We start from the raw sequence: 15,749 nt of genomic DNA, 5'->3' as shown, positions 1-15,749 counted from the left end.
GGTTTAAAAGGGGATATGTATCGATAGTAGAAACAATGATTAGCAACGCTGTTATTGGCTGTTCAGCATGGCCAAAGAACGTGCCCAGTTTTTCTCCCAAGCAGAACAAGAGCTTTTAATGGAAGGTTATGCCGAATTTGAGTCTTTGATTAAAACGACAGGAAACACCTCAAAGTCTGCAAAAGCCAGGAGAGAGGGCTGGCAAAAAGTAGCAGACAAATTAAATGCGTAAGTGCTGTCCATGGTAGATGTTTCTATTACTTTCTACAGTGTGCATTTTTGCATTTTAATAATTTCATATTTACTTTGTTCTTTTATGTCAGAGCCACCACGGGACCCACTAGAACATGGGGACAAGTAAAAGTGAAGTACAAGAATATTCTACAAAATGGTAGCCTTTAATTGTTATAACTGTCTTTATTTTAAAAAGCCATTTTTTTCCTTTTTAAAAGCCACTGTTAAATAATGTGTCTGTCTGTTTATAACAGCCACCAAGAAAAAGGCTGAAAAAAAAAAACAGGTGGTGGTCCTGCACCACCACAATATACCCCAGCAGAGGAGCTGGCCCTTGGGTTGAATGAAAACCGAACCATTGTGGAGGGCATCCCTGGGGGCAGCTCTTCCTCAGACCCAAAGCCAGGGACCAGTAGCAGCAACACCTTCATTACTGGTAGGCTAAATGAGCTTTCAATTCTCTTAGTACACTGTAAAATTATTTGTTGCTGCATTAAATGAAGTATAATCCAAATGGCTGGTACAGTCATTTCAACCATTTGTGAAAGTGAAGACTTCTACACTTTTAGTTAATATAAAATGTTGCCATGAGTTATTGATCACATTATATTTTTTACAGTGTAGTTAATTGTAATGAATTATTTTATTTTTTTTCCTCTTTTGTGCAGTTTTACATAATACACCAACACTTTTACCTGTTCCCAAGCAAGTGGTGGCTGAAGCATATGCAGTAAGTTGTGTACTTTTTGTAACTTGCATAAAGGGAAGAGAGTGCAACACTTTGGAATACCCATTTATTTCCATTGCACAGGACAGTGAAGAAACCCTCTCAGATGACTGTCCTTTGGAGGAAGACCCTGTAAGTGCATAAATAACTTTACACTAATTTGTATATACTTGTGTACCTATTCTTTCTGTCTGCAATATGAGTTGCAGGAGTCCACACCTAGAGAAAGGCTTGCAGAAGAGTCTGCACAAAGAACTGATACAGAGGTGGACAGTGTTGTACTTTTACTTTTTACTTTTGTTGCATGAGGCATGTTTTGACCCCTTTTTTTTTCTTTCACAAAATGACACAGGGTGACATCCGTTCCCTATATAAACGGCATCTTCAACAAAAAATCGAGTATTTGGACCTGAAAAAACACAAATTAAGAGGAGAAATTGAACTCGACAACTTGAAAAGGAGAAAAATTGCACTAGAGATAGAGTTGCTTCAAAAGGACCTTCAGAGTAAGTGCTAATACACCATTTGACACATAGTGGTATTGCTGACTTTACATAACTATCTCTTATTGCAGGCAAAAGATGACTTGCTGGCTTTTCTTTATAAAAAAATTGTTTAAATAAAACTCCAGGAACTAAGCATATTTGTCTTTTTTATTTTACACATTCAAAAATGGTGCGCCACAATTCTGTCCCGTGCAGCTCTGCCACTAGGTTGGTCCAAGTGCACGGCTGGAGGTCATCATCAGGCTGCACCTCCACCACAGGGGTCCTCTCCTTTCTGATGGTAGCAATATTGTGGAGGATGGCACATGCAACAATTATGTCACAGGCCCTGTCAGGTGCAACCCTCAGACCCTTCAGACACTGAAATCTTTCCTTTAGTTGCCCAAAGGTCATTTCAATGCGTGCCCTTGTCCTGGCTAGAGCTGCATTGTAACGGGTTTGTGGTCCAGGATTTGGGTCAGGGAAGGGCGTCATTTATACTGTGAACCCCCTTTCTGTTCACAAAATCCCCTTCATTGGGGCCTGGTGGGGCCTTGATGGGGATGTGTGTGCAATCTATGGCACCAATCACCTTAGGGAAGCCTGAAGGACACCTACTGTTAGTCATACTTTTTGGCATGGTCATGATTGCATGTCATTAACAATTATAAATGTACCTGCAATAGCAAAAAAATTCTGCTTTACCACCTGGGGTCTTAAGTGGCTTGGAAATACCACAAAAACCCTTAAAAACTGCTTGAGTGCCAGGTAAACTTTGCGAATGGCACGACAGACAGCACTTTTCACTAAGTTCTCTGCATCTCCAATAGTGTAAAGGAAAGTGCCACTCGCAAAGAATCTCAGGGCAATGCACACAGTCTGTGCAGTTGTCAAAACCCGACTCCTCCGTGTTGAACACTTAATGTGTGGTTCCAACAAATTAATGATGTAAATAACACCCTCACGAGAAAAACGATATCTCTCAACAATTACACTTTCGCGCTGCGCCAAAGGATCCTGTCTATCCCGCAATACGCGATTAATTCCAAAAGCTCTGCGAATTATTCTTGCACCTTCCGCAACAGGTTGCTGTCGTAAAAACGGGCAAGACATGGCTGCGACAGACTTCCCTATCTCCTCCGCTTATAAAGCCGCGATCTAATCCTGTTTACATGAAATAAGCCTGCTCCCGAGCAGGTTTAAGCTTGCGCACCTGTTGCTATGACAGCAAGTCCAGGATGAGTGTCGAAGAACCAAACAATCCAAGATCATGCCAAATCGTCAACAATCAAATCCAGCTAACTGAGTTAGCGACGTACGAAGAACGAGCCCCAGGTGTCAAACTAAAAGTTATCTAACTTGTCGAGAGGGAAAACAAAACAGTAGAAAGAGCTTTCAAATACCTTTAATAATTTATATAAGTCTACCTTTAATTATAAAGCTAAAGATATGAACTAAAAGATTGTCCCGAACTTATAGTTTTGGTCGCAAATTCAATCATGCCATGTCTGAAAATAAGCCTTTTAGTTGAGAAAACTTTAAAGACAATATTGTTATGAATCATGTATTTGTCACATTTTATCAAATGAGATCCAAATAATGATAATTGCATTTTAAGATAACTGATAATAAAATGCACAGTATTCTACATGTGTTATGTAATGTGGTTGTAGTATGGAGGAGCGCACGACGAGGAATGACGACAGGAGTATTTTATTAAGCTCATTAAAGTAACTCATTACCATTATAAACTCAAGATCTGACAAAGACATGAGGAGAACTGAGGACCTTTAAAGGGATCGGGACAAAGGAACAAACAAGATAATTAATTAAACACATGTGATGAGAATGATTGATAATTAACTAATGACAGGAAAAACCAAATATGGGCAAAAGGGAAACTAGACAGAAACCAAACCGTGACAACATGAAGTCCTACTTGTATTTTTAAGATATTGTAATATATTTGTCATGAAAAGACATGAATAAAATATAAAGCCATATCAGCTCCCTAAAACTGGTGGTAATTCCATGATATTTTGATGCTTATAGTATAAACGCTGAAAAGCTGATTTGCATAGGCTTTATCACTCATCGTAACACTTGTGACCCGCCTTGAGTTTTTTTTTTTTTTTTTTTAATGAAACTTCATTCACATAAATGCATTCTCTCTCTCTCTCTCTCTCACTGAACACACAAGCACAAACACTCGCGCTTCACATAATACCTGCGGATCGACTTTGCTTCAGGTGAGTGTAAACACGGTTTCTGTGAATAATCGTCAACTGATCAATATTTACCCATTGTTGTGATAAGATTGTTTTAATCAATATTTCTTCCTTTTTTACTGCAAAATATCGGAAGGGTTTGGAGTTTTTGGAGTGATACTGCCCAGATAGCACACAATTTTACAAGATGTCTGTTAAAGATCTCTTGCATCTGCTGTGTACAAACACCTGACAGACGTCAGTTTTAATAAACATAAACATCTAATAAACGTCTATTTGACATCTGATAGGAAACGTCGTGTAGATGTATTGCAGATGATGAGCAAAGTTGTTTAAAAATGATGTAAACTGTTAGTTCATGTTTTAATAATGATTAATGATAATGATTTACTCATGTCATCTGACAGTTAAACCATCTGCTTTTCCTCAGGGTTTCCAGGTGTGATGGCAGACACAGATGTTCTGATAGAGGAAGATTTGGACAATAATGCGTCCAGGACACAGGTGTCCACCAGAATGTCCTTCTCATCGCCCAGTCGAGGAGTTACTGTGAGCTTCCACAACATCAACTACAGCGTGAAGATGAAGAGCGGGTTCCTGTGCAAGAGGAAGGTTACGCAGAAGAACATCCTGATCGAGCTCAAGTGAGTCTTGCACTCTTTTGATGATGGTGTGGAGTCAGATCTGATGCTGTTTGATCACAATATTCATGTTTCATGGATTTTAAATAGTCACGCATTTAAGAATACCATGGTGTCAAAGTATTTTTAATTTCACCTTGTAGTAACGCATTGTAGTCATGCTGGCATAACAAAACTTACAGTATTTAGCCTACTAGTTGCCATATCAGCACTATATAAAGAAAAAAAATGCACCAAAATTATTATTATTTTTTTAAGATATCACTGTTCGTTTAAGCTATTTAACTACAGCAAAAGTACATTTCTGGCTGAAGTAAATTTTTTATCTTAGTGTTTATTTAAAATGAGGCAAATATGCTATTATTTTAATCTCCAATCTGTTATTTATCACTTCAGATATGTCTTTAATGCTTTGCCAACTGGCAGAAGACACCAACCAGTTTTAAATTCCAGTTGTTCAGATGGGGAACGTTGTAACACTGTGATACAATGTGCCCCGCTATTAGAACTATGCTGTTCTATGAGATAACGATATGATTTACACTAATTACTTGCATGACTTTGAGAAACCATGCAAAAGAGGTGAATAAAGACTGAGAGTCTATGTTCAGAAATTATTATTTCAAGAAATGTAAAGCATTTTGGCTGATCTATTTGTTTAGAGTTCATTGTCAAAATTAAAATAGTTTAATTTTAATTCTTAAACTCTTTCTTTTAACATTTTAAGCTGTCATGTTACAATGTGGCATGTTGTCACATTTCCCTTCCTTTATTTTGGAGTAAATAAAGAAAAACGTATACACTGTAATGAAACAAAAGCACATATTTATACTAAAGTTAATGTGGAACAAAAATACTCCGAAGCCCATGTGGAATTACACAAACATCAAAAAGTGTTAGGTTGTGTCCCACTCTCCCCTACTGTCTATGAAATACTGCCCAATTACCATATGATACAACAGTCATGTACAAAATAATTTTACAGTAACAGTATGTGTGTTAATGTAGTACATGAAGTTAAACTAAATGAAAATGAGAAATGTTGCCTTCGCATAGCTGAAATAAAATAAGTTAAACTTTTTTTTTTTTTTAATTTCACTTTATTTCTGTTAATTTTATTTAAAGTTACTTTTTTAGTGGTTCCAGTTTTTGCCCTGACTTTTTTTTTTTTTGCATTATTTAGCAAATGTTCTTATTAAGGGTGTAAACAATACACAAACGAGATGGTTTTGGTATGATTTCGGTACAGCTGGGGAAAAAATAAACATGAAACTATTTTTTTTTTTTTTTTTTTTTTTTATTAAACTGTGGTTTACTGAACAAATTGCTCTTTCTTTAAACAAATTAAATTATAATAAAAAATATTTATGTATTTAATTTAATTTCTTAGTGATAAAATCTACTCCATCTTTTGCTCTAAACTATAGGGATCCCTTTTACATTACTATAAGGTTATAACTAACAACAGAGCCCAAACTTAAATTCACTTATTCCTTTTTATTTTTAAACATAATAATCAATACTCAAATTAAAATGGTGTATGCAGACATGTAAATTGCACATAATGCAGTTTTTTAAATTCATTTCTAAATGATAAATGTTCAATTTGTTGTTGAAATATAATAACAAACATAATTACACAGTGGCTGTCACGCCACATCAAAGAGTGTCAAAACAGCATTTATTGTTTGATTTTCCTGGAAAAACAGACATAATTTGAAATCTGATTTTTTTTTTTTTTTTTTTTTTAAATTAACAGTGAATAAAATTGGGAGTTAGATAGCTTTTGTGCTATTTGTCGAGTGAGTTTGATGCTTAACCTGTGTGAGCTCCGGGTATTGGCCCTCATCAGGGTGTTTAGCCTAACTCACCCAATAAGTCAGCTGAGCTCATGAATATTATTATTTTATTATGTAATTGAAGCATGCAAGCGCTTGATATAATCAGATGCCATTTGTTGTTGTTGTTGTTGTATTTCACTGTGGTCAAACAAAACAAATAAAATAAATAAAAATACAGTTTTCGTCCGAAACGAAACTGCATTTCAACTGAGGCTCATCGATTCAGCATCTTAAGTATGTTTGGTTTGATCTTGTTTTATATGATAATTTTGATGTAATTCTGTGTTGTTTTGTCTAGTGGAATTATGAAGCCAGGGCTGAACGCCATATTAGGAGCCACTGGGAGCGGGAAATCATCGTAAGAGCTATCTGTTTGTCTGACAGTCTAGTATTTCCAGTAACAAGCAGTTTTTTTCCTAAAACGGTACAGGCAATAACATTGCATGAACTGGTTAAAACACACATCATGTATTTACTACCAGTCAAAAGTTTTTGGACAGTAAGATTTTTTGTTTTTTTTAAAGAATTATCTTTTGCTCAACAAGCCTGCATTTATTTGATCCAAAATACAGCTAATATTGTAAAGTATTTTTAAGTATTTAAAATAAAGTTTTCTATTTGAATATATTTTAAAATGTAATTTATTCCTGTGATTTCAAAGCTTCATTTTTAACATCATTACTCCAGTCTCATGATCCTTCAGAAATCATTCTAATATTCTGATTTGCTGCTCAAAAAAACATTAATTATTAGGTTGGCTTGAGAAAGCCAACTTACTGAAATTGTATTTAAACTTATAGTGATTTATTATTATTCTTCTGAGACTAAATTTCTGACTGATTAAAAATCCCATAGACTTCAATTGATGGAATTATCTATCTATCTATCTATCTATCTATCTATCTATCTATCTATCTATCTATCTATCTATCTATCTATCTATCTATCTATCTATCTATCTATCTATCTATCTATCTATCTATCTATCTATCTATCTATCTACTACCTAGCAACCGCGTAGCAAAACCTTAGCAACCATCCCGAGTACCCTAGCAACCGCATAGCAACACCTTAGCAACCACCTCGGGTGCCATAGCAACCGCATAGCAACACCTTAGCAACCATCCCGAGTGCCATAGCAACCGCATAGCAACACCTTAGCAACCACCTCGGGTGCCATAGCAACCGCATAGCAACACCTTAGCAACCACCTCGGGTGCCATAGCAACCGCATATCAACACCCTAGCAACCGCCCCAGGTACCCTAGCAACCAAATAGCAACAACTTAGCAACCGCCCCAGGTACCCTAGCAACCAAATAGCAACAACTTAGCAACACCCTAGCAACCGCCCCGGGTACCTTAGCAACCGCATAGCAACACCCTAGCAACTGCCCCGGTTACCATAGCAACACCATAGCAACCACCACGAGTATCGTAGCAACTGCCTAGCAACACCTTAGCAACCACACTTGGTACCCTAGCAACCGCACAGCAACACCTTAGCAACTAGGGGTGTAACCCCGGTGTCCTGGCCAAATTCCCTCCACTGGCCCTTATCAATCATGGCCTCCTAGTAATCCCCATCCATTTGATTGGCTCTATCACACTCTCCTCTCCACCTGTAGCTGGTGTGTGGTGAGCGCACTGGCGCCGTTGTACTGTGGCTGCCGTCGCATCATCCAAGTGGATGCTGCACACTGGTGGTGGTTGAGGAGAGACCCCCCCCCCCACATGATTGTAAAGCGCTTTGGGTGTATGGCAATACACAATAAAAGCGCTATATAAATGCATCATTCATCATTCATCAACTACTCAGTGTACACTAGCAACCGCATAGCAACACCATAGCAACCGCCTTAGCATCCACCCCAGTTAGCCTAGTAACCATCATAACAACCACCTAAAATACCCTAGCAACCACTCTGAGGTCCTTAGAATCTATCTGGCTGTCTATCAAACTTTAATCATTTAAAACTACTTTAAACTTCACTGTTTATATATATATATATATATATATATATATATATATATATATATATATATATATATATATATATAGAGAGAGAGGTTTTTACATTAATTTATTTATAAACAAATATTTGTGTTTTACTGAAGGTTTCTGGATGTTCTGGCCGCTCGTAAGGATCCTGCTGGTCTCTCTGGAGAAGTTCTTATAGATGGAGCTCCACAACCTCCAAACTTCAAATGTCTGTCTGGATACGTAGTGCAGGTATAAACCTCACAAACACTCATTTACTACATCTCCTTTCTTTTGAACACTTTGTGCAGTAGCAGCACATTCTCCTCCGTGATACATGATGTGAGCACAAATGCTGAACTTACACATTAGATGTCATGTTTGACTGAAGAATCGATATCATGAGTAGAAGAGCTGGACTGAAACTCTTCAGCAGTTTAGTTTGCCTTCCTGCAATAAAGTAGTAGTTTCATTTGACTGAACTACTACTTGTGTCTGAATTTCTCCAGTGATTGTGTAATCTAATCTCAAATCACACCAGCATGTCATGAGACACCCTGCGTTTACTAAAGTTTTGTTCAGAAACTGCTCTTTCATGGTTTAAACACGTGTAACAGCCTGAAAATCAGGCTTTGTGTGTCAAACTAAGGCGTTCATCGAATCAGATTTTCACTACATGATTATCATGATCACGAGAATTCATGATAATGATCAGGAGTGGAAAGACTAAAGAGAAAATGAAAGAGAAAGTATATTATTTTCTAGTATTAGTATTCTATACTCATCTATACATTTTGTTTAGACATTAAATGTCTTTCTGCATTTTATTCAGTCACAGAGATAGCTGGTTGCATTTGTCCACAAAAGTCATTTGTTTTATGATTTCTATGAGTTTTTCTTGTGCACTTTCTGTGCAAAGTCGTCGAGTATGAATGAAACGTAAATTGCATTCCATATTGGCCCTGGTGCTGGATAATTATGTGTCATATGTATACTTTTCATTTTTAAACATTGCCAATACTGATATGTGTTGACACCCCTATTTCAAAGGCATGCTTTTTTGCAGGATGATGTGGTCATGGGGACGCTGACCGTTCGCGAGAATCTGCGTTTCTCAGCAGCTTTACGACTCCCGAAGTCAATCAGTCAGAGAGAAAAAGATGAGAAAGTTGAGAGACTCATTCATGAGCTGGGATTGAGCAAAGTGGCTGATTCACGGGTAACAAACCAAACACACCTTCATCTGAACTACATGCAGTCAACACAGACTTCACATTCTCAGAAATCAGTGAACCGTGTATCTAGTCTCATCTTTGATGTTTAGTTCAGATGTACCTGCCATCTAAATACTTTTGAATGTGATTTTGTTTTTCTGCCCGAAAGTATAGCTAGATAAAACATACACAAAAATAAGTAAATAAAATAAAAAATAAAATAAAATAACATACAAATTAATAAAATAAACAAATTATTAAATAAATGAAATTAAAACTAAAATTAAATTAAATATAAACAAACTTAAGCTTGTTGTATTTTAGCTAGTTACCAAGGCAAGATTTCTCAGTGCTAAAATAACTAAAACTGAAACTAAAATAAAATAAATAAAAATTACTAATAACTATAGATACAAAAATAAACTAAACACAAACTTTAGATACAAAAAACAATAAAAATGACAAAAAACAACAAAAGTACAGAAACCTGTAAAATATAAAAATAGTTACATTTGATTAAAAATATTAACAAAAAATATAATAGTGCATCAATGATACTAAAATAAACTGTGTGTGTATGCATGTGTATGTGTGCATACTATATATATATATATATATATATATATATATATATATATATATATATATATATATATATATATAAAATGTTTTAATTATTTCAATTAAAATAAGTGTAAGTTAATAAAAACTATAGACATATTTAAAAAGTAAAAATATTAAAAATAACACAATTACAAAAACTTTAAAGAACTTTTAAGAAAATTACATTTAATTAAAAATATGAACAAAACTATAATAGTATATTAATGATACTATTATGAGAAAAATAACATATTTGTTTGTATATATAGTATTAGTGCAGTATAGTATAGTATTATTGTAGCATTAGTCATTGTTTTTTGTCTGTGTATGTAAGTACATGTTTGTATACACACACACACACACATATATAGAAGACGATGACCATCTAACAGAAAAGTCTGTCTGTTCTACTGATGGGAATCATGATGAATTTGTTTTACAGGTGGGCACGCAGCTGATTCGTGGCATTTCAGGTGGAGAGAAGAAGAGGACGAGCATCGGCATGGAGCTGATCATTGATCCACCGGTGCTTTTCCTGGACGAACCGACCACCGGCCTGGACGCCAGTACGGCCAACTCTGTCCTCATGCTGCTCAAGAGGTGCGTTTATACAAAACCGGTCATATTTCACACCTAAACCACAAGACAGACATGTTCATTTGAATTGACTTGAAGAAGTGTAATAGTTTTAAAATAGTTCAGTTTGTCCCACTGTAATGCACGTCAACTAGAATACGCTAGGTAATTGCATATACTTATTATTGTACAAATAACATGTATATAAGATTGTGGTCTGTTCAGAATGGCAAACAGCGGTCGCACCATCATCCTGTCCATCCATCAGCCGCGGTACTCCATCTACCGGCTGTTCGACAGCCTCACACTGCTGGTGGGAGGAAGGATGGTGTATCATGGCCAAGCTCAGGACACCCTGGACTACTTCAGTCAGATCGGTATGAAAACACAAATATACACACATCAACAGACCCTCACATCCTGATACTGATGTGTGTGTGTGTGTGTGTCAGGATACACCTGTGAACCTCATAACAACCCTGCTGATTTCTTCCTGGATGTCATCAATGGAGACTCCACCGCCGTCGCTCTCAACAAGTTATATGTCAATGAGGGTATGACAGTTTCCCTTTTGTATGATTGTTTATTAATGCATTTGTTTTTTATTACTTTTATCATCTATAAAATATACTATAGTCTTTTATTAGCATTATTTTTATGTTACACTGATGGGTTTATTTATGAAATAATAATAAATTATTTAATGGGCATAACTACAGCATTCATATAATAATCAGAAATAGGGGTGCTCCGATCAGGATTTTTGAGTCCGATCACAGAAAGCAGTATCTGTCGATACTGATCTTTCTTGTTCTTCCTTTTATTTGTTTTTTTCCTTCCGCTTATACTGGGAGTGTTGCGGGGGGATATAGCTATCTGTCAACTGCTAGGCGTGTGGCTTGAGCAAGGATCAACTGGTGAGCTGTTAGTGTGTCTTTCACAGCGTCTATCCAGCGTAGTCTTGGTCTTCCTCTGGCTTGCCTTCCAGAGTATCTGATGTTGTAAGCTCGGAGTGCAGGTTGATTGTGTGACATCCACATGAGGTGGCCAAACCTTTTTATTCTCTGATTCTCGATGTAGCTTAGGACTGATGTTGTTCCTACCATGTCTCTGATCTCTTCATTTCTGATCCTGTCTCGTCTGGTCTTGTTGACTGCTCTTCTCAAGCATTTCATCTCGCAGGTGGTCAGTTTTCTCTTGTGGACTTTTGTTAGGGGCCATGTCTGGCACTGGTAGGTGAGAGTGGGTATGAAGATGGTGTTGATGAGTTTTGCCTTTGTACTAAGACAGATGTTGGGGTGTTTAAGGAGCGGGGCAAGCTGATAGGTGATTGCGTTAACTTTCTGGCATCGGGTTTCAGTTTCCCGGTCTAGCTTGCCATCTTCAGTGAAGATGCTGCCGAGATATTTGAATTCCCTGACATGTTTCAACGGGGTTCTGCAGATTTTGATGTCCAGTTTGTCAGGATTTCTGCTGACAATCATGACCTCGGTTTTGCTGACGCTGATTTTCATATCATATTTCTCACAGCTTGCATTGAGCTGGTCTATGTGCTCTTGTAGCTGTTGTATTCTATAGTCTTCTCAGAGATTTGTCTGAGTGAAACGATTGCATCCGTGCATCCTCTTTCCTTCCTGAAGGCAAATTGAGAGTCACTGATTAGATGTTCCGCTTTTCCTCTAGCGTGTTGTTATAGGATTTTGGCATACATTTTTCCTATGTGGCCGAGTAGTGAGATGCCACGGTAAGTGCTGCAGTCTTTCTTGCTACCTTCCTTTTTCCATATTGGCACCACTATTGCGTTTTGCCAGTCTTCTGGTACTCTCCTTTCTTTCCAGGCTTTCTGAAAGATGGTGGTGAGCCACTTGATGCCATTTTCACCACAGGCAAAGATGGCTTCAGTTGTGATACCGTCATCTCCTGCTGCTTTTCCTTTTGGGCTTGTTGTAACTGCTCTCCTTACTTCGTTCTCCAGGATGGTAGGCTCAACATGGTCTGGGTAGTACACCCCTCGGATTCAATAGCTCTTTAAAATACTCCTCCCACCTCTTTAGAATTTTCTCCCCTTCATGTAGAGCTTTTCTATTTGCGTTGTTGATAATGGTGGTGGGGTTGAAGGGTTCATCTCGAACTCTCATCAACTTAATGCTCTTGTAAAACTCTCTTAGTGAGGTCTTGCATGTTTCTCAACGTACTTGGTCCATGACTTTTCCTTTGAAATTTTCACCACCCGCTTGCTGTGCCGCCTTGCGATTCTGTATCTTCCTTCAACTTAAACCCGATTATGTACAGTCTCTTCTTTTTCTTGATTGTTGCTTTGACTTCCTCATTCCACCAAGCTGTTGCCTTTCTGTGTCTTGCTCCTATCTTCCTAGTGACACAGGCTTTCTTCAGGGTGTCCTTAAGGGCTGCTTTAAAAATGTGCCAGGTTTGTTCTGCATTTAGTGATGTAAGGTTGATTGTGTCCAGTTTCTCATTTATAGTGTGCCTAATCTGATCCTGCAATTCTTTGTTTTGGAGTTTGTATATTGATCGTTTCTGGTTGTTTTTTCCTATTCCTGATTGGTACCTTACTCTGGGTGACAATCAGAACCCAGAGTAAGGTACCCCTAATCAGAAATATAATTTATTGCTAAGAAATATGACTATGAAAAGTCATGTCCATTTAGAAAATCACGGACATTTTTATAGCAAACATACTGTCACAATCCCCAGTCACCAACCGTCAACACAGAACTACATTTCCCAGCATCCCTCCTGGTTCCCACCTGCACTCAGTCAGCCATCACCACACCTGCCACAGATTACCATCTCATCAAGACACACATATAAGCAGTCACTCTCTACTTCACCTCTTTCTTGTCTCATTGTTCTCTCCGTAGCTACTTCCCTGACTGCTCACCTTGGAATACTTTCCTATCATCATCTTGTCTTCAGTTTCCGTCCATCTTCTGTCTCTTCAGTCACACCAGCCAGCACCTGGAAGAAAAGGGACAGTTGTTGACCCAGTTTAGTTCAAGTCAGTCTATGAACTTATTTACTTACCTGCTTGCACTTCTTGACCTTTCTGCAAATAAAGACCTGGTTGTACATTACCTCCTGTGTCGTTGTCTTTTCCTGGGATGAGGAAAGCTGTCTCAAACAGTGCAGCAAAGCTACCGGACCCCCATATCCTGTCCGTAAAGTCAGTGCTGAAGATGATTACCACTCTCTGCTACTCATGTCCAGAATCCGTTCCAGAGAAACAAAATCTTGAGTTTATTCTTGTGAGTAAAATTCCTGAGCATGCTCCAGAGATAATAATTCCAGAGCCTGCGCCATGAACCAACTCCAGTGACCGTTCCAGAATGTCAGCCCAGTCTAGAGTTGACTAAAGCCTCAGCACTCCATTTAACCACAGCCCAAAACAGGAGGGTGAGGAAGAAAAGACAATTCTCTGTAGTTCCAGCCCCTGAGCCCAGTACAGTGTCAGCTCCAGCCCCTGAGCCCAGTCCATTGTTGGCTCCAACCCCTGATCGCAGTCCAGTGTTAGACTCAAAATAGACTCCAAGTCCATTTCTGTCCCCGAGTTTAGTAACGAGTTCCCTCCAGCCCTAGAGCTCCGTAACGAGCCCATTCTGGCCCCTGTTTCTACATTAGAGTTTCTACATTGGATTTGCAAAACAGAAAAGTTCAAGTTCTTTAAAGTATGTTCATTTATGCAATCAATACTTGGTCGGGGCTCCTTTAGTACAAACTCTAGCATCAGTGAGGTGTTGCATGGAAGCGATCAGCCTGTGGCTCTGCTGAGGCACTATTGAGTCTTCAGCTCGTCTGGATTGTTGGATCGACTGTTTCTCATCTTTCTCTTGAAAATATCCCATAGATTCCATATGAGGTTCAGGTCAGGCATGTTGGCTGGCCAATCAAGCACAGTAATATCATGGTCAGCAAAGCACATGGAAGTGGTTTTGGCAGTGTGGGCAGGTGCTAAAGTCCTGCTGGAAAAGCAAATCAGCATCTCCATAAAGCTTGTCAGCAGATGGAAGCATAAAGTGCTCTAAAATCTCCTGGTAGACGGCTGCATTGACTTTGGACTTGATAAAACACAATGGACCAACACCAGCAGACGTCACGGCAGCCCAAATCATCACTGACTTCGGAAACTTCACACTGGACTTCAAGCAACATGGATTCTGTGCCTCTCCACTCTTCCTCCAGACTCCAGATCTTTATTTCCAAATGAAAAGCAAAATTTACTATGATCTGAAAAGAGGACTTTGGACCACTGAGCAACAGTTCAGTTCTTTTTCTCCACAGCCCAGGTAAGATGTTTCTGTTTCAGAAGTGACTTGGTAGCCCTTTTCCTGAAGATGTCTGAGCGTGGAGACTCTTGATGCACTGACTCCAGCTTCAGTCCACTCCTTGTGAAGCTCTCCCAAGTGTTTGAATCAGCTTTGCTTGATACTATTCTCAAGCTTGCGGTCATCCCTGTTGCTTGTGCACATTTTCCTACCTAATTTCTTCCTTCCAGTCAACTTGGCATTTAATATGCTTTGATACAGCACTCCTTGAACAGCCACCCCTTTCAGTAATGACCCTCTGTGACTTACCCTCTTTGTGGAGGGTGCCAATTATCGTCTTCTGGACCATTACCAAGTCAGCAGTGTTCCCCATTATTGTGGTTTCGAAAAACAAGAGATACCCAGAATTTATACTGTATGGATGGTCATTTATTGAAACTCAAATGTAAATATTCTAATATTTTGAGATACTGATTTTCGACTTTCATGAGCTGTAAGCTCTAATCATCAAAATTAAAACAAAACAAAAACTTTTGAAGTGTCTTACTTTACATGTAATGAATCTAAAATATATGACAGTTTCACTTTTTGAAATAAGTTACAAGAATTTTTTTCACCATATTCAAATTTTCTGAGATGCACCTGTACAATCCCTGTCAATACTGGGACTCGAACCCGTGATTTTTGGGTTAAAAGTCTGACTCTTTAACCATTAGGCCATTAGTGCCCCACGGTGGTCTTCTGCTCCAATGTGGGGGTCTTCGTTCCCGTCAACTCCGCCCTTGCTCATACTGTCCTTTACTTTTAGTTAATGTGACTAATATTTACAATTTTAGTTTTCTATCATTTTAGTTAACAGTAGCATAATTGACTGAGCTTATATTTATCATTTAATTTTCAGCCTTAAAATTAAATTTTAATAGTTTTAGTTTAATAT

General features: G+C 38.1%; 1 protein-coding gene across 1 annotated transcript in view; it reads left to right on the top strand.

The window, feature by feature from the left end:
* Window positions 1-67: 67 nt before the first annotated feature.
* The window catches only part of LOC306859407 (broad substrate specificity ATP-binding cassette transporter ABCG2-like), a gene marked incomplete at both ends in the record, with an annotated part of 30,507 nt that continues 14,825 nt past the window's right edge, over window positions 68-15,749 (top strand). The window contains 9 exons of the mRNA XM_079400419.1: window positions 68-125; window positions 557-670; window positions 4,105-4,318; window positions 6,455-6,514; window positions 8,274-8,388; window positions 9,203-9,355; window positions 10,396-10,553; window positions 10,755-10,906; window positions 10,982-11,083. Coding sequence (XP_079256545.1) covers window positions 68-125; window positions 557-670; window positions 4,105-4,318; window positions 6,455-6,514; window positions 8,274-8,388; window positions 9,203-9,355; window positions 10,396-10,553; window positions 10,755-10,906; window positions 10,982-11,083 — 1,126 coding nt within the window. The remainder of the gene's footprint in view (window positions 126-556; window positions 671-4,104; window positions 4,319-6,454; window positions 6,515-8,273; window positions 8,389-9,202; window positions 9,356-10,395; window positions 10,554-10,754; window positions 10,907-10,981; window positions 11,084-15,749) is intronic.

The sequence above is a fragment of the Barbus barbus genome, assembly GCF_936440315.1.
Source record: "Barbus barbus genome assembly, chromosome: 40".
NCBI lineage: Eukaryota > Metazoa > Chordata > Actinopteri > Cypriniformes > Cyprinidae > Barbus > Barbus barbus.
The sequence above is the reverse complement of the archived record's forward strand: the minus strand, read 5'-3'. Positions and strand labels throughout refer to the sequence as shown.